We start from the raw sequence: 19,711 nt of genomic DNA on the forward strand, positions 1-19,711 counted from the left end.
TCATGCAAACGATTCAAGCATTATTAAAATATAGATTTCTTTCAAAATAAGACTTTCCATAATGAGAAAAAATAATCCCATTTTAATCACATTTCTATAATGAAAATCAGCATCCAAGTGAATCTGCCCATGGAAGTAATTTTTCAACATATTCATTTTACATTTGGGGGTAACTCTATAAATATTTTTCATGGAAAACATCCCTGCCCAGTGTTATCTGTTTCAGAATAAAATTCTGGGATTTTTTTTTTAATTTTGGATTTTTAATTTTAGGTCATTTTTAATTTTTTTACATTTTTTTTTATCATTTTTAACATTTTTTAACATTTTTAACATTTTCAATTTTGGATCAGTATAGCAAGGTATATGGACAGGTATATGAGAACATTTATACTAGGGATCTGCCAAATTCAGGATTTGGTTTGGGTTTTGGCCAAGATTCATTTGGCCTTTTTCAGCAGGATTTGGCCGAACCAAATCCAATGACTTTTTGTCACATAACACGGAAGTTGAACATTTTTTCTCTCTAACTCTATCTTTTCCTAATTTACATATGCAAATTAGAATTCTGTTTGGTATTCAGCCAAAGGATTCAGAGTTCGGGGTTTGGCGAAATCCCAAAATAATGGATTTAGTGCATCACTGACTTATACATTTCTAACCTTGTTATGAGCTAATCTCTGCAAGTCTTGCACTTGTGAAAACTTCAGTAATTTTGGTTCAATTCTATTTTTTGTGTCAAATGTATTATAGTTACTTACTTCCTTTAAATTTAGTTGGTTTACTGCCTTTCGTCATCTCTATGATCCAGTCTCCTAATCACAAGAGGTAAAAATATTGTTATGTGATACATGTATGAATAAAATCAAGCATCTACTATCTAGCATCTACTATGGCGGATGTAAAGGAGAAGGAAAGGTAAAAACCAAGTAAGCTTTATCAGATAAGGTCTATGTAAATACAGCCATAAGCACTCACAGAAACACTGCACTGAGTCCTCTATCAAAAGAAACACAGGATTTCTTGTCTCCTCTTTTGTAAACATGTTCTTGGGTATCAGACTTTCTCTCTCAAAAAAATCCTTCATTCCTGGGGCTGAAGTCTACACAGTTCTTTCCTCTCTCCCTTCTCCTGCTCCCTCCTCCCATAAAAATTCATAAAACTCTCTCCCCCCTCCATTAGGAATGTGTTATCTGAGCCATAATGGCTAGACTGCAAGCAGGAAGCTACTTAAAATGGCAGCTGCTATCTTAAACGAACAGAAAAAGCTTCTAGGGCTGGTAACTCAGGTATGGTAAAGCTTTCTGCAGAATAAATATAGGGTTCTAGGTGGCACTAATGTGGCAAATCTTTCCTTCTCCTTTAGGTATATACAGATTGAATTATATTTTAAATAATATGCAGCCGTGGATATCCCATGTATATTTTCATTATCTTGAGCTAATTAAGCCTAATTACATTTTGAAATACTGTACAGATTGGCCAATGGTTGCAGAGATTAAAACCTCATATAACTCAAACCCCCTGTTACAGAGTTACACATGAATGGTTCCAATGCAGGGAGAAAGCACAATTAATTGATGGATCCATAGATTTCTATAGATTTAAATACTTGCAAATATAATATTACATTTGACTTTTCTTTTTTTAATTTCATTTCATTCACTTACCTGTAGGCATCTGTACTCCTGGTGCTAGGGAGAGAAAGCAGATTTTTTTTTTTAATAATCTGTACATGGTAAATTCTAATTATTTTATTCATGAGATTAAGTAATTAATTTGCAATGTAAGATCTATAGGACACTTTGGATAAAATATAATAGATCTTGGTTTCTATAAACCATAGAAATGTCTGCTGTAAAATGCTGTAAAATGTCTGCTTATAAACCATATAAAACTATTGTTTAATAAAATGGTATAATGGTTGTAATCTGTTTTTCCCATGGGGCTAGACATATTCTTCATTTCCCAGGGTGCCACAACCATGTGACCTGTGCTCTGATAAACTTCACTCACACTTTACTGCTGCGCTGCAAGTCGGAGAGAAAAACTTAATCGAAAATTTGCCATAGGAAAAATTGTCTTGCGTCCAAAAAAGTTGCGTCAAATTGGGCGTGGTCACATCAAAATGGGCTTTGGCAACAAAAAAAATCACGAGCAACAAAAAAGTTGTATGACAAATGCGTTTTGTGGACTTTTTGCCATTTCGTGAATCTTGCTGTCGTTTTCCGAATTTTTCGGCAAAGGGACAGATTCAATCATCGCCACCTATAGGTGGCAGCATGGCACTTAGCCAGGCATGAATTCGCGGTGAATTTTCACGTTTCGCCATTGGCCGATTAGTTTGCAAAATTGGTGAAAAAAATTTGGTGCCCGCGTCAAAAACATTTTTGAGTCAAAAAATGGTTTATTCGCCGCTACGTGAATATTTTAAAAGATTTGTGCCTTTGCCGGCAAAGTAAAACAGGACAGATTCGCTCATCACTACTTACAAAAATTTCTACTATTAGGGGCAGATTTATCAAAATTTAAGTTTGTGGGAAAAAATGCGGATTTTAGAAAAGAGAATTTTTGTTCCGAAATGCTAGATTATTTAAGAAAAAAAATCCCAACATTATATTCCCGCTTGCAGAAAAAAGTTGTATTGTTCTTTTCATTCTCATTGACTATTGATTCTCGCCAGCTTTTACTTGCTGAGGTTTTTCTGGCAATTTTTTTTTAATAAATACCGACTATTCGTGGTTCTTAAGAACATACCGGAGTATAGTCGCATTCGCGTTTTTTCTTGAATCGTGAAAAAAACCTAAACTCAAATTTTGATAAATGGGCCCCTTATTGTCGCGTAGATTATTATTATTATTATTATTAACATTTATTTATAAAGCGCCAACATATCCCGCAGCGCTGTACAATAAGTGGGTTTCATACATTGGACATACAGAGTAACATATAAAGCAATCAGTAACCGATACAGGAGGGGAAGGGAGCCCTGCCCAAAAGAGCTTACACTCTACATTATTATTATTATTAACATTTATTTATAAAGCGCCAACATACCCCGCAGCGCTGTACAATAAGTGGGTTACATACATTGGACATACAGAGTAACATATAAAGCAACCAATAACCGATACAGGAGGGGAAGGGAGCCCTGCCCAAAAGAGCTTACACTCTACAAGGAGTAACATATACAGCAATCAGTAACCGATACAGGAGGGGAAGGGAGCCCTGCCCAAAAGAGCTTACACTCTACATTATTATTATTATTAACATTTATTTATAAAGCGCCAACATACCCCGCAGCGCTGTACAATAAGTGGGTTCCATACATTGGACATACAGAGTAACATATAAAGCAACCAATAACCGATACAGGAGGTGAAGGGAGCCCTGTCCCAAAGAGCTTACACTCTACAAGGTTACATTATATTTACTTACCAACATCATATGGCACTGGTAGAGTTGGCTGCTCCGTTTCTACAATCCAGTCTCCTAAACACAACAATGAAATAAATAATTCACCAATAACTGAAACCATTCAGGGCTTATTAACCCTTACCCTGCCATTAAATAGAATTTCTGTTGCCTACGAGGAAGTTACAAACAGCAAGGTGGGTTCTATATTATTGGTGGGTTACAGGGAAAGGGTTAAATGAATTTATATAGCAAATTAGGTCATTTTTGTTGACTAATTTTATGCCGATTGATTTGTTACCCTTGCTAATATGCCACAAGCCTGAATAATATTTGCTGCCGTATAAAAATATAATAGATCACAAAATAATTATCCAGTTTGTTGAGTAATTTAAACTTTGTCAGTAATTTTATTAGACCTTAGAAAGACGTATAGGGGGTCATGTAATAAAGGGAAGGAGCAGTAACCCATAGCAACCAATTAGGAGGCTGAATTTGCCGGTCACCTGTTTAAAAGCCAACGTCTTATTGGTTGCTATGGGTTACTGCTCCTGGGCAAACCTAACGCCATTTATTACATATGGGGGATACTGTTCTGTGATTTGTACCTTCCATTACAGACATATGTGTCGCTTACCATCGGTTTCTGGAATTAAGGTCAGAGGCCCTAGAAACAAAAGAAGAAATATATAGTAAATTGTATTTAAGATACAAATCAACAAAAATAACCATTGAATGAAAATACATTTTATTGTTTCCCTCCCCCCCTCCCTTTTTTGTTTTTTTGCTATAGTTTATACAGGAGCAGTGGCAGGCTCCATGTTGCAGCTCCCATCATTCCCAGCTACAGTCAGGTGGTCCCAGTGGTGACCAATAAAAAAGGGGCACGCATTTGGGAGTTTTACCTTGGAAAGCAAGCAGTTTGCAGGTTAAACTTAGTCCCTGTTGGGAAGGTGTTGTTCACATTTGAGTTAACTTTTTGATGTAGAAAGTGATATTCCAATTTGCAATTGGTCTTCTATTATTATTTGTGGTTTTCTTTTTTGTTATTTCACTTGTTGTTCAGCAGCTCTCCAGTTTGGAGTTACAGCAGCTATTTGGTTGCTAGGGTCCAAATTACCTTAGCAACAAGGGAGTGGTGTGAATGAGAGATTGGTATATGAATAGGAGAGGGGCTGAATAGAAAGATAAGGAATAAAAAGTAACAATAACAATAAAACTGGAGCCTCACAGAGCAATAGGGTTTGGCTGCCGGGGTCAGTGACCCCCATTTGAAAGCTGGAAAGAGTTGTTAGGGTCCAAATTACCTTAGCAACCAGGGAGTGGTTTGGATGAGAGGCTGGTATATGAATAGGGGAGGGGCTGAATAGAAAGATAAGGAATAAAAAGTAACAATAACAATAAAACTGGAGCCTCACAGAGCAATAGGGTTTGGCTGCCGGGGTCAGTGACCCCCATTTGAAAGCTGCAAAGATTCAGAAGAAGGCAGGGGTGAGTGAGTGTTGGTAGGTTAATGCACAGAATGTCTCAATGCCCTGTATATATTGATAATGGAAGAGAACAGAGGATCCCTTGGAAAGATACTCACTTCCTTCATAATATTCTACTCCTGTTGGCAGAGTTAATTTTATGATCCAAATTCCTAAAAGGAACAATACAAAGTCTATTAGTGAGTTCACATTCAATACAAATACATTTTACTGCACATTATTCCTCCCACACTGGGGCTTTTAGTAGTGTATTTCTCCACCTTTTGACAAAAGCACAAACAAAACATTGTTATTTGGGAAAACCCATTTCTTAACATAATACCTGGTGGTTCTAGATCAACCTTAGGGGGATATTTTTTTTGAAGTTCTAGAACCTATTCATATTGATTAACATTTAGTTAAATAATGCTTCCTATGGAAAGCAACCAAAATTAGATATTATTATTAACATTTATTTATAAAGCGCCAACATACCCCGCAGCGCTGTACAATAAGTGGGTTCCATACATTGGGCATACAGAGTAACATATAAAGCAATCAGTAACCGATACAGGAGGGGAAGAGAGCCCTGCCCAAAAGAGCTTACACTCTACAAGGAGTAACATATAAAGCAATCAGTAACCGATACAGGAGGGGAAGAGAGCCCTGCCCAAAAGAACTTACACTCTACAAGGAGTAACATATAAAGCAATCAGTAACCGATACAGGAGGGGAAGGGAGCCCTGCCCAAAAGAGCTTACACTCTACAAGGAGTAACATATAAAGCAATCAGTAACCGATACAGGAGGGGAAGGGAGCCCTGCCCAAAAGAGCTTACACTCTACAAGGAGTAACATATAAAGCAATCAGTAACCGATACAGGAGGGGAAGGGAGCCCTGCCCAAAAGAGCTTACACTCTACAAGGAGTAACATATAAAGCAATCAGTAACCGATACAGGAGGGGAAGGGAGCCCTGCCCAAAAGAGCTTACACTCTACAAGGAGTAACATATAAAGCAATCAGTAACCGATACAGGAGGGGAAGGGAGCCCTGCCCAAAAGAGCTTACACTCTACAAGGAGTAACATATAAAGCAATCAGTAACCGATACAGGAGGGGAAGGGAGCCCTGCCCAAAGAGCTTACACTCTACAAGTTAGATTAATATCATTCTAAATTGACCAAATATGTTAGGGGGTTGGGTTTTATAATTCATTTGAAAATCCTTTTTTGGGATTATAAATCCCTCGATCATTGACTTTTTTTTTTTTATAAATCAACGCCTTTTTTATTATTATTATTATTATTATTGTTGTTTCTAGTTTTGTAATATGCCATTTCTGCTTTTGTCCTATGTTCTTTCCTGCCCTGTTACAAATACTACATTTATTCAGGATTAAAAAAGTATTGAGGCACCCCTGCTAGACAAGTTATCGATTAGGGGAGCAGGGTACATGGCTTCAATATTATTAGGGTTTCTTCCAGCACTGATAGAGGTTAACTGATGTAATCCAACCTGCCAATCACAGGAAGGCAGAGGCTTTTATTGCCCCTGCCCCCCTCAGTCTGGTTGCCTGAGCAAACAGGTTTTTTTGGTGAGAATTAGTAGTAGTTGGTGTAGAAAGGATCAAGTTTTCTGTGTATGACCTTGGCCATTGACTAAGAATCTGAATACTCCCTTGTTGCTCCTGTGAACCCCTGTGTTTGACGAGTTGCCCCATTCCCCCTCCTCCTATTGGGATCCTGAACTGTAATCCTAACATTGTGCTCAGACCAACATGGATCCCACTGGGACTGACTTAGCTACAAAAGCAAATGGCAGCTATGGGCCAGATAATGCAGGACTTGCAAGCTGAAGTTCAGCAACTACATAACCAAGAAGCCTTAACCCTCAGGTTTCTGGTTCCTCCATGGGGCATAACATGTCGTTACCAGATACATTTTCTGGAACAGGACTAAATTCAGGAGCTTTATTAACCAATGCCGGCTTCATTCTCTTTTGCACCCTGACAATGTTGCTGATGATACATTAAGGGGCACATTCATCAATGTACGATTGAGTCCGAATACAAAAAGTGAGTATTTTTTCCAAGTTTTAGAACTGTGTGTATTTTCTATGATATTTTTGTTAATTTGTGGAAGTTTTTCGTACTTTGCGTGACAATTTGTGTGACAAAATCGTATTTGCCCACGAAAGTTTCGGGAAAAAAAAATACATTTGTAAACCATGGTAAATTTTACCATAATGGTAATAACCATGTTAACCATTTACTAACCATTGGACTTTTTTTCCTTGAAAGATTGAAAAAAAGTCCTGATTTTATTGAGAATTACTAAGGGGCCCATTTATCAATGTATGATTGGTTACGATTAGAAAAAGAAATCGTATTTTTTCTAAGTTTTAGAAATGTGCGTATTTTCTATGATATTTTTGTTAATTTGCGCAACTTTTTCGTACTTTGCGCGACAATTTGTGTGACAAATACGATTTTGTACGAAAGTTTCGGAAAAAAAAAGTTCTGTAAACCATGGTAAATTTTGCCATAATGGTTATAACCATTTACTAACCACTGGATTTTTTTTCCTTGAAAAATTGAAAAAAAGTCCTGATTTTATTTAGAATTACTAAGGGGCCCATTTATCAGTGTACAATTGGTTACGATTAGAAAAAAAATCGTATTTTTTCTAAATTTTAGAACTGTGCGTATTTTCTGCGTTTTTTTCCGTTAATTTCCGCAACTTTTTCGTATTTGTCGCAATGAGTACAAAAGTTTTGGAATTCATTCAAGCTTCGGTATCGTCACTATCTTTTGGCCATTCGCAAACAATCATTTCAATGTGTAAATTTCAGAATTTTTGGATCATAGGTACGAAATTTTCAGATTCAAATGAAAAGAATTTTCGTGACAAATCATCAGAAATGATCAGATTTCGTGATCCGGATTCGTACATTCGTGAATCTGCCCCTAGGAGTGGGATTTATTCTAACGCTACAAGGAGAAGCGTTATTTTGGGCTACACTTCTTATTGAACATAATAACCCCTTTCGGATCGTAAGTACGAAATTTTTGTATTCAAAAGAAAAAAAAATTTCGTGACATTTGCAATCATCAGAAATGATCAGATTTCATGATTGGGATTCGTACATTAGTGAATCTGCCCCTAGGGGTGGGATATATTTTAACGCTACTACAAGGGGAAGGGTTATTTTGGGCTACACCTCTTTTTGAACAAAATAACCCTTTATTGCCCTTAATTATGAAGCTTTTCTCTCGGCTATGGCCTCTGTATTTGATGATGCCAATAAACAAGTTACGGGTGAATCAGCCCTATTGGGTTTATCTCAGGGGCAACAATCAGTAGCAGAATATGTAGCAACGTTTAGGAATGGGGCAGCCCAGAAGGGGGCTATTTAGCCGTACAAATATCCTTACAAATATACCCAAAGAATAGAATAATAAGTTTAAATAGTGTCCCTGGTAAACTCATCCAGTAATTATTTTATAATGTATATTTTTGACAAAGTATCTAATGTGTAAATTACCATCTCTTCCGGGTATTGGTGCTACAGGTTCTGAAAAGGAAAAATAACAGAGACATTACTATATACATACATTATATATGGTACATGTGTATGGCACTGCTGCGAGTGTGTAGGTATATATGTACTGTATATATATATTATGAGGGACTGACCAAAGAAATATGTCAAAATTGGTCTATTTCTCTGTAGTGAGAGACGGAAGCTCAAGAGAAGGTGGGAATGTGTTGCTTAGCAATGAATGAATGCTTTGTATTGGTGGTGCAGGTTTACATGGAAAAGGTTATTGGAGTATGGATATGCATTAGTGATGTATGGGGCAGGTTCGGGTTGACCTCGGGACATCACTTGTGGGTGGTGGGCGGGTTGAGCTCTTCCGCTCGCCCTCTCTGCCTGCGACCGAACACTGCCGGCTTCCTCTACCAGCTTGTGAATTTATATACATACGCCTGACACACCACGCCCCTTTTGTGACATCATTATTGGGTGGGGCGGGGCAGGATGAGGGGAGATGCTGGGTTGGTTAGGGTCAGGCGCAGGTTGAGTTTTTCTCGACCCACACATCACTAATATTCATATTGTGGGATCCATAACAAAAATGTCTTCAATTTCAAAGCAGTTTATCAAATCACATGGGGCATTCAAAACATAAATGATAAAATAGTGAGCCCCCACACTATGTTTGGCCTCTTGTGTTTCCGTGGGAACAATATTGAAGTGTGTTTATTGTACCCATAATTAAAGGGAATGTATGTATCTGGCAATGTGTAACGAATGAATGAATTTACTCACTCCCGCTGAATTTCGTTGGCTTATTGGTTTGCGCTTTCTCTAAGATCCATTCTCCTAAAAGCAAAAACAAAATATTCATTTCACTAAACAATTAGGGGCACATTTACTAACCCACGAACGGACCGAATGCGTCCGATTGCGGTTTTTTCGTAATGATCGGTAATTTCGCGATTTTTTTGTATTTTTTGCGATTTTTTCCGGCGTCTTTACGATTTTTGCGTAAAAACGCGAGTTTTTCGTAGCCATTACGAATGTTGCGCAAAGTCGCGATTTTTTCGTAGCGTTAAAACTTGCGCGAAACGTCGCACCTTTTAAGTTTTAACGCTACGAAAAAGGCGCGACTTTGCGCAACTTTCGTAATGGCTACGAAAAACTCGCGGTTTTACGCAAAAATCGTAAAGACGCCGAAAAAATCGCAAAAAATACGAAAAAGTCGCAAAATGTTCGTTTCCAATCGGAATTTTTCTAATTCGGATTCGAAATCGTGTCTTAGTAAATCAGCCCCTTAGAATAGTTCAAAATGGTACATACTGATATTGTATCTGCTAATATAACACATAGGGGCACATTTACCAAGCAATTTTGAGATAAAGTTGATTTTTTTCTTTTGATAATAACTTCCATAATTTGTGATTTATTAATGTTTAGTTAATTTTTTATTTAAAAAAAAAATTAGATAGGTTTGACCTGTCGAGTATCATTGTGTCCTATGGAGGCTTAGAATAGTAGAGGAATAGAATAGTCAGTGACAGCCTGTCCTTGTCACAAGTTAATCCCCTCATTGTTTCCTATTTCACACAGTTTCAAGGGGAAGTCTATCCCCTAATTGTTTCTGTTTCACCCAGTTTCAAGGGGAAGTTAATCCCCTCATTGTTTCTGTTTCACCCAGTTTCAAGGGGAAGTTAATCCCCTCATTGTTTCTGTTTCACCCAGTTTCAAGGGGAAGTTAATCCCCTCATTGTTTCTGTTTCACCCAGTTTCAAGGGGAAGTTAATCCCCTCATTGTTTCTGTTTCACCCAGTTTCAAGGGGAAGTTAATCCCCTCATTGTTTCTGTTTCACCCAGTTTCAAGGGGAAGTTAACCCCCTCATTGTTTTCTATTTCACCCAGTTTCAAGGGGAAGTTAACCCCCTCATTGTTTTCTATTTCACCCAGTTTCAAGGGGAAGTTTATCCCCTCATTGGTTTCTGTTTCACCCAGTTTCAAGGGGAAGTTAATCCCATAATTGTTTTCAATTTCACCCAGTTTCAAGGGGAAGTTAATCCCCTCATTGTTTCTGTTTCACCCAGTTTCAAGGGGAAGTTAATCCCCTCATTGTTTCTGTTTCACCCAGTTTCAAGGGGAAGTTAACCCCCTCATTGTTTTCTATTTCACCCAGTTTCAAGGGGAAGTTAACCCCCTCATTGTTTTCTATTTCACCCAGTTTCAAGGGGAAGTTAATCCCCTTATTGTTTTCTGTTTCACCCAGTTTAAAGTGAAACTTAAACACATTATTGTTTTCCAAGAGTGCCAATACTTCTAAAATGGCAGCTGGAGCACTTCCTGTTTGGGAAAAATAAAGAGGATTCATGGAAATGAATGTTCATTTCAACTTGAATTTTTTGAGTTTTAACAATGCTTTCAACTTGAAAAATGTCGGATTTTCAAACGTAAACTCAAAATTTTCTTACAAACGATTTCATCGAGTTTAATTTGAATTTATACCATGTCAAGTTTATACGACTTTCAAGGCCAGAAAAATAAAGTCAATTTTAGTAAATGTGCCCCATAATGCTTTACATGTCAACCTAGTTATTTAGTTAAATCCATCCCCCATTATCAAGTACAAATGCATCCCACAAATTTAGATTTCATCTGGATAATTTGAAAATTACCTTTAGGAACTGGTTCTCCAGGTTCTAGAAAAATTCACCACAGATATTAAATTCCATTTTGAATTTGAATTACAATTCAAAAGTAATAAAGCAAAAGTTAGTTAGATATGAAATCCATCACAATGCAAATATAAACAAAACAGAAATATAAATAATTTTGACTTGGGTATATGCTCCTCTAACAATGTGAGACTAATAAATACAAATTATGAGAATAATATTGTTCTATTTTTTTCTTTCTATGACAGTTAAAAAAAAGATCTACCTCTAGGAAAAGTGGCCACCCTCAATCCTGTGTGAGAGGCATCCCGGTGGGACAATTTTTGCGTCTTAGACGCATTTGTTCCTCCTGGGATGCCTTTCAAGAGCAGGCTATGCTTATGTGGGCTAGGTTTTTAGAGAGGGGTTATAATACGGCAGATATCAAAAGGGCTTACGATAAGGCTGTTGCTACTAGCAGAGAGGATTTATTAAATTATAAGTATAAAAATAGAAATACAAAGGTAACGAATGATGAAACAAATGAACAAAAATATCAGCTTAAACCGAAATATTGTACTACTTCTGGCAGGGGTGTCTTTGACATAAAAAGAAGTATATGTAGACATTGGGATGTCCTTTTACAGGATCCAGTTTTAAACCGTGTTTTGGATAAGAAACCCCTATTTGTTTTTAGGAAAGGGAGAAATATAGCATCCTGGGTTTCCAGGAGCCTTTTCTCAACTGAACGAAATGAACAGGGCACAGTCTGGCTGCGACATAAAGGCACTTTTAAATGCGGTAGGAACAGGTGTAAGGCCTGTTCTGTTATAAACGTTTCGAAGAGCTTTATGAGTTCTAATACTGGACGGGTTTATCAGATTCCCCAATATTTCAATTGTCAAACCAAGGGGATTGTATACTTAGCCACCTGTTGCTGTGGAGCACAATATGTAGGGCAGACTACTCGGTCTGCCGGTACTAGGTTTTTAGAACATCTCTCTGCTATTGACAGAAACGATAAAAGATCGGCCATTGCGAAACACATTATAGAGATTCATGCTCGCAGGGGTATAGTCTCCTTTCAGGTCATAGATAGACCTAGATGGAATGAGAGGAGAGGTGACTTTGGTGCTAAGCTATCAGAAAGAGAAGCTTATTGGATTTATCATTTAAAGACAGTCGAACAGTATGGCGGACTCAATAGGGAATGGGAAGTGTCTTGCTTCTATTGAATCTATTAATTAAATTAATTAATTCCCATTCATCTTGTCCCTCCCTCTGCATTATATATGGTTTAGTTTGGTGTAACTGTGGTATTTGTTCATATACTGATCGATATGTGGCGCATTCTATATCTGTTAATTATATATCTATTACATATTACCTTCATATTAACCATATACTGTGGTGTATATATTTTGCTTGTATATGATGCCTTTAGTGGCCTTTTCTTTGTGAATGATGTTTTTAGTCTTGGTTTTTATGCTGGTAAGGGGTTAATATATTATTGGGCGGGGATACTTTGGGTTTGCACTTAAGAATGGGTGGAAAGGGCCATTGTAGCAGCTTCTGAGGAAGTGGCAAGGGCCACAAAACGCGTCAAGCGAGCTACATAGATTTGTGATGTTTTTAACTTTGCTAATAAAATTGATATTTTAAACTAATAAACGGTCCCGGTGCTCCGTCTACACACCTTTTTGTTACGAATGTGAGACTAATAAATACAAATTATGAGAATAATCTTGTTCTATTTTTTTCTTTCTATGACAGTTAAAAAAAAAAGGATCTACCTCTAGGGAGAAAAATAAAGCATTATCTACAACTATCTTGGAGGGAAAAAATCAGCCATTTTGTTTTCTATTGTTTTCAATGCAGTCGGTGATATCTTTTTTTGTTGTTGTGCATCAATGTTTTTGAATGTGCTTTTTGCATACATTGGCTAGCTGTTATTCATACTGTAAGTACTTTTTGCTCTGAATACCAATGTATACAAGTTCTGTACTTACTTGGCTCATATGGCACAGGCAAAGTTGACAGCTCTGTTTCTACGATCCAATCTAAAGGCAAGAATATCATTTTCTTAAATAGATGGTCGCACATATTGAACAATTGGGAATATTTGTGCTACAAATAATATGGGGCAACATGGCAGCAACAAGTTATTCATACTCAGTGCCACCCTCTGCCGTTACAGGGCAGTCCCATTGGCTTCTACATGAACTTAACTTTTAGATGGCAATTTTTTTTATATTCAATGTAAGTTTTAAAGTATTTTTCCCTACTGCATCCCGAAAATATGAATTTTGAAAACTCAAATTCACAATTTTTGCCTCAAAAAAACAAATTTTTCTACCCTTAGAGTTCCTTGTTACTTACCATCTGTATCTGGAAGTGGTTGTTTAGGTCCTATAAAGCAATTGCAACAATTCTATTAGAACTATTTCTGCATTAAACAGTCATGTTGCTACAGAAATATTTCAATATAAGCCAGGTAATCTTATAATAAAGCTCATTTCTCCAACCCCTTAATCCTTTGTAATTCAGATCTTCTTTTTCACTATTTGATTACTTTTTAGTGAGCTATTTATCTAAATACATATAAATACGTATAAGATCCCTTATCCAGAAACCCGTTATCCAGAAAGTTCCGAATTAAAATCATTTAGGAATGATTTGCTTTTTCTCTATAATAACCTTTTATTTGATCCCAACTAAGATATAATTACCCCTTATTGGGGCAGAACAGCCCTATTGGGTTTATTTCATGGTTAAATGATTCCCTTTTCTCTGTAATAATAAAACAGTACCTGTACTTGATCCCAACTAAGATATAATTACCCCTTATTGGGGGCAGAACAGCCCTATTGGGTTTATTTAATGGTTAAATGATTCCCTTTTCTCTGTAATAATAAAACAGTACCTGTACTTGATCCCAACTAAGATATAATTACCCCTTATTGGGGCAGAACAGCCCTATTGGGTTTATTTAATGGTTAAATGATTCCCTTTTCTCTGTAATAATAAAACAGTACCTGTACTTGATCCCAACTAAGATATAATTACCCCTTATTGGGGCAGAACAGCCCTATTGGGTTTATTTAATGGTTAAATGATTCCCTTTTCTCTGTAATAATAAAACAGTACCTGTACTTGATCCCAACTAAGATATAATTACCCCTTATTGGGGCAGAACAGCCCTATTGGGTTTATTTCATGGTTAAATGATTCCCTTTTCTCTGTAATAATAAAACAGTACCTGTACTTGATCCCAACTAAGATATAATTACCCCTTATTGGGGGCAGAACAGCCCTATTGGGTTTATTTAATGGTTAAATGATTCCCTTTTCTCTGTAATAATAAAACAGTACCTGTACTTGATCCCAACTAAGATATAATTACCCCTTATTGGGGCAGAACAGCGCTATTGGGTTTATTTCATGGTTAAATTATTCCCTTTTCTCTGTAATAATAAAACAGTACCTGTACTTGATCCCAACTAAGATATAATTACCCCTTATTGGGGGCAGAACAGCCCTATTGGGTTTATTTCATGGTTAAATGATTCCCTTTTCTCTGTAATAATAAAACAGTACCTGTACTTGATCCCAACTAAGATATAATTACCCCTTATTGGGGGCAGAACAGCCCTATTGGGTTTATTTAATGGTTAAATGATTCCCTTTTCTCTGTAATAATAAAACAGTACCTGTACTTGATCCCAACTAAGATATAATTACCCCTTATTGGGGGCAGAACAGCCCTGTTGGGTTTATTTAATGGTTAAATTATTTTTTTAGTAGACTTAAGGTATGGAGATCCAAATTATGGAAAGACCCCTTATCTGGAAAACCCCAGGTCCCGAGCATTCTGCATAACAGGTTCCATACCTGTACTATATTTTCTAGTTAGTGCAGCCAATCATTTTACTAGTTCAGTATAACAGTGTAATTGTCTTGGATATTTTTGGGAAGTCTAAGCATGAAAAAGTTTAGTTATTTTCCACTAAATCTGTCTGATTACGTGATTTTATTTAATTTATTCTATTAGAGATTAGTTTGTATAATTTCATAATTGTACCATTAAATGGAATTCCCAATTTTAACACCGTAATACACTATTAATGCGTGACCCTACTACATATCTCATATAATGTGCTTTGATACAAACTAAAGCAGTGCCAAATAATTTCCAGTGTCCGTTACTGGGAAACCATGTGATAATTGTTCAGAATATTGTACTCCCTGCATCTGGGTATCTTGGTTTTCTCAAGAACTAACTGTGTCCAGTATGGTCTAAATTTTGTATAAATTTTGTTTCAAATTTAAAATGTTTCTTCTGTAGATTGTAGAATTTCTATAATTTCTGTTATGATCAGTTCCCCTTATTTTCCCAGGCTATATATATTCTGATCAGTGTCTATTGTGCATACATATTAACTGTATCACCTTCCACATGAAAATGATGTAAAGATGTAAAAAGCATGTTAAATGCCTTGTGTTGTAAAGTTTTTGTTGTTGTTGTTGCATTTCATTTCCGGAAGGGTACTTAAAAAAATAACAAGCACAGCTAACTTTATTTGCCCCTGAATCCGTTTGTCTTTTGTGAGTCAAGACATGTTTCTTAGGGGCTGATTTACTAATCCACGAATCTGAATCCCGAATGGGAAAAAATCAGATTGGAAACGATCATTTTGTGACTTTTTCGTATTTTTTGCGATTTTCTTTGTCGACGTCGCAACTTTTTTGTGAATTGACGCACTTTTTCGTAGCCGTTACGACTTGCGCAAATTGTCGCAACTTTTTCATAGCCGTTACGACTTGCGTGGATTGTCGCGACTTTTTCGTAGCCATTACGACTTGCACGAATTGTCGCAACTTTTTCGTATTGAGCGCTAGTAATTGCCGCACTTTTTCGTAGCCGCTATGACTTGCGCGAATTGTTGCGACTTTTTCGTAGCCGTTACGTAGTGGCTTCCCGCACTTTTTTGGAGCCGTTACGACTTGCGCGAATTGACGCAACTTTTTCGTAGCCATTACGACTTGCGCGAATTGTCGCGACTTTTTCGTATTGAGTGCTAGTAAATGGCGGGCAAACCTTTCCGATTTTTTCGCGCCGGCTACGAAAAAGTTGCGACAATTCGCACAAGTCGTGGCAGCTACGAAAAAGTTGCGACGACAAAAAAAATAGCAAAATACCTATCATTACAAAAAAAACACATTTGGACGCTTTCAATCTGTTCGTGGATTAGTAAATCGGCCCTTTAGTGTTTTTGAACAGTAGCTAGCTGTTCCCATACCAAGTAACACACAAGTACTAAATATACAATAGTCACAGGGCTAATTATAAGGCAAATCTTGCATTTCTTGCAATATCATATCTAAAAAATGTGTACTTACTCCCTTCATATTGTACAACTCCTGTTGGAAATATCACATCAAAAATCCATATTCCTAAAAAAAACAAAGCATTTCAAAAACTGACAAATATTTTGCAAAATTAAAGAAATCATAAAACTGTGACAGCATTTTCCACTAAAAAATACATAAATATATGTAATCACATACATGAAACTGATGACATATTTATCCATAATCATTATGGGTTAATTCATTCTATTTGATACATACCTCTTCTGCCAGGAATAGGAGCAACAGGTTCTATGGAAAAATAAATGATCTATAATTAGCGAGATAGTAGAAATCCTATGTTTTATAGGAATAACATTTTCATATTTACAAAGACAATTTCGATTTTACTATTGTAGAATATAATATCTAATGAAATAGTTATAATGAAATAATATGAGTCAGTTTGATACAATTATTGTTAATATTATTTTTTCATTTTTAGTGAGCATGAATAAAAAGGGTGTGGTCCCAAAGTGGGTTGGGCACCCACAGAATATGGGTTTTGAGTAGAAAAGCCCTGATTTCCTGAACATGAAGTAAAAGGAACAACAAATACCTTGCAGTAATATGAAGTTCATATGTTTGTGAATTTAGGAATTTCCAAAAATTTTCATTTTTTTTTTAGTTAGTAGCATTATATTTTCAATATTGTTGTCTTGGGAGCAAATCTGGCCTTTTGAGCTCATAAACAATTGCTAATACATCAGCCTTCTTTGCTCACAATTACTGTATGCCAATTCTAGAGATTGACACAATGAATTGTTCAAATCAGAAATTGTTTATACTAAATCTAAATAATGAAAAATGATTAGAGTATTTATATAATTTGTATAATGTATACATTTCAAGCATCTCACTTTGTGAAATATTATGAATCATTATTATTTATAGTAATGAGCGAATTTTTTTGGCAGGCATGGATTCGCAGCGATTTTCCGCATTTCACCATTGGTGAATCGTTTCACGAGACTTAAGTGAAAATTTGCCACGTGGAATTCTTATTTTGTCGCGCATCAGGTGGAATTTGTATTTTGTCGTGCGAAAAAAGGGCACGATCGTGACAAATCCGGTGTGGATGCGTCAAATTGGGTGCAGTCGAGTCAAAAAAGTGTGGGCGACAAATGAGAGGTGACTCGACTGCACCCAATTTGATGCCTCCGCACCCGATTTGCCACGATCGTGCCCTTTTTTCGCGTGACAAAATAAAAATTCCATCTAATGCGCGACAAAATAAAAATTCCACCTGATGCGCGACAAAATAAAAATTCCACGTGCCGAATTTTCACTGAAGTTTCGCGAAACAATTTGCCAATGGTGACATGCGGAAAATGGTGAAATGCATTTCGCAAATTTTTCGCCGTTTCGCAAATTTTCTTGCCGTTTCACAAATTTTATGGCAAAGCGAAACGGGACAGATGTACTCATCACTAATTATTTAAATAAACTTTGATTTCTCTCTCTTAATGATGAAGTTATTAACTTGACAAAACATATGGGCTTATTTATCAGTTTTCGAGTTTGTGAATTGGAGAGGTTTTTTTTCTAATTTGAAGAAACTCCCATTAAAAGAAAATTCGAATGTTTGCTTATTTATTCAAAAATCCAAAAAGAAAAACTGATTTAAAAAAACTCGAATTTGTGAGTTTAGAAACTCCAAAAAAAATTTGAATATAGAATTGAAAATATGGTTTGATTTTGCCTAGGACAACTCACATTGACTTCTACATAAACTCTCAAGCTTTTTCATGCCAAATTTTACATTTGAGTTTTTGGGGGTTTTTTTACACTTCAGACATTTGAATTTTTGAACCATAATTCAAATATTGGGAGTTTAAGGGGCACATTTACTAATAAACGAATCTGAACCCCGAATGGGAAAAAATCGGATTGGAAACAAAAATTTTGCGACTTTTTCGCTGCCGTTGCGTTTTTGTATTTTGCTCGATTTTTTCATCGCCGTCACGACTTTATCGTATTTTGCGCTACTTTTTCGTCTCACCGCGATTTTTTCATATTGAGCAATTGTAAACAGCGGAAAAACCAATCCGATTTCTTCGCGCCGCTGCCGAAAAATTCGCGGAAAATATACGATAAAGTCGTAACGGCGACGAAAAAGTCGTGCAAAATACGAAAAATCGCGACAGCGACGAAAAAGTCGCAAAAATACCAATCATTACGAAAAAAAACGCATTCAGACGCTTTTGGTCCATTCATGGATTAGTAAATGTGCCCCTTAGTGTAAAAATTACAAATCATTAAAAAATATAGAATCTGAACATTGATAAATCACCCCCCCATGTAGTAACAGTGCTTATATTTTGAAATATATGATGTTTGGATATCAAAACTACGGAAATATACTCACTTCCTTTAAACTTTGATGGCTGACCGGACTGTCCAAATTCTATGATCCAGTCTAAAGAAAAACAAGTAATTATATTTATGATTTAAAAAAATATTTGCAAACAATATCATACAGCAGCTTCTGTGTATTTAAAACTTGACTAATACAAGAACAAAAGTGGAAGCTTGGGTAAATGTAAAGGTAAGGAATCCAGAATTGTTCCTGGTTTGATATACACAGTATTTCCCACATTATTTAGACTTTCCTGCTTGTCAGGTGGCAGCGCTGAGCTCTAACACCTCACTGAATCATTAAGCCCTGGGAATTAACAAGTGTTGCATTAAAACTCATTGGTAGTATGTGAAAAAATGATTATTAATTCAGATCCACTCATTCTGTATAAGTGGTAGTGGTAATGACTTCTTATTAAAAACAATGCTTATATTGTGCCAGCATTTTCAATACAAAGTTCAAAGGAGGAAGAGGAGACAGAATGTAAATGGGGAGTACAGGGAGTGGCTTAAAAATCCACCCCTTGAACTTGCTTATTAGATTAGGAGATGTATAGTGTTTTACTTTAATGTTTTTCCATATTCAATTTAATCAAATCATATTAGATAAATTCATTACCTGTTGGAAGTTTAGCCCCAGGTTCTAAAAAGGGAAAAATAATAAATGAGAATCACAGTTTAAAAGCAATTTTTGTTTCTATCTGTGAGCCAGACCTAATCACAAACATGCCCACTCGATTATGGATAAACTGAAGCCAATCCCACCAACAATGTTTCAACATCTAGTGGAAAGTCTTTCCAGAACAGTAAAGGGTAAATGTTGTGTTATCAGCACAAAGACCACCAACTTCATATTTATACCCTTGGTTTTGGAAT

General features: G+C 36.3%; 1 protein-coding gene across 1 annotated transcript in view; it reads right to left on the reverse strand.

The window, feature by feature from the left end:
* The window catches only part of LOC116412020, a 388,305-nt gene that overhangs the window by 26,568 nt on the left and 342,026 nt on the right, over positions 1-19,711 (reverse strand). The window contains exons 324-337 of the mRNA XM_031905216.1: positions 19,455-19,478; positions 18,846-18,896; positions 16,700-16,729; positions 16,469-16,522; positions 13,448-13,477; positions 13,078-13,128; positions 11,090-11,113; positions 9,216-9,269; positions 8,427-8,456; positions 5,003-5,056; positions 4,052-4,081; positions 3,439-3,492; positions 1,671-1,694; positions 762-815 (exon numbers count right to left, since the gene is read on the reverse strand). Of these exons, the coding sequence (XP_031761076.1) occupies positions 762-815; positions 1,671-1,694; positions 3,439-3,492; positions 4,052-4,081; positions 5,003-5,056; positions 8,427-8,456; positions 9,216-9,269; positions 11,090-11,113; positions 13,078-13,128; positions 13,448-13,477; positions 16,469-16,522; positions 16,700-16,729; positions 18,846-18,896; positions 19,455-19,478 (564 nt within the window). The remainder of the gene's footprint in view (positions 1-761; positions 816-1,670; positions 1,695-3,438; positions 3,493-4,051; positions 4,082-5,002; positions 5,057-8,426; positions 8,457-9,215; positions 9,270-11,089; positions 11,114-13,077; positions 13,129-13,447; positions 13,478-16,468; positions 16,523-16,699; positions 16,730-18,845; positions 18,897-19,454; positions 19,479-19,711) is intronic.

This window comes from Xenopus tropicalis, chromosome 7 (genome assembly GCF_000004195.4).
Source record: "Xenopus tropicalis strain Nigerian chromosome 7, UCB_Xtro_10.0, whole genome shotgun sequence".
NCBI classification, from domain to species: domain Eukaryota; kingdom Metazoa; phylum Chordata; class Amphibia; order Anura; family Pipidae; genus Xenopus; species Xenopus tropicalis.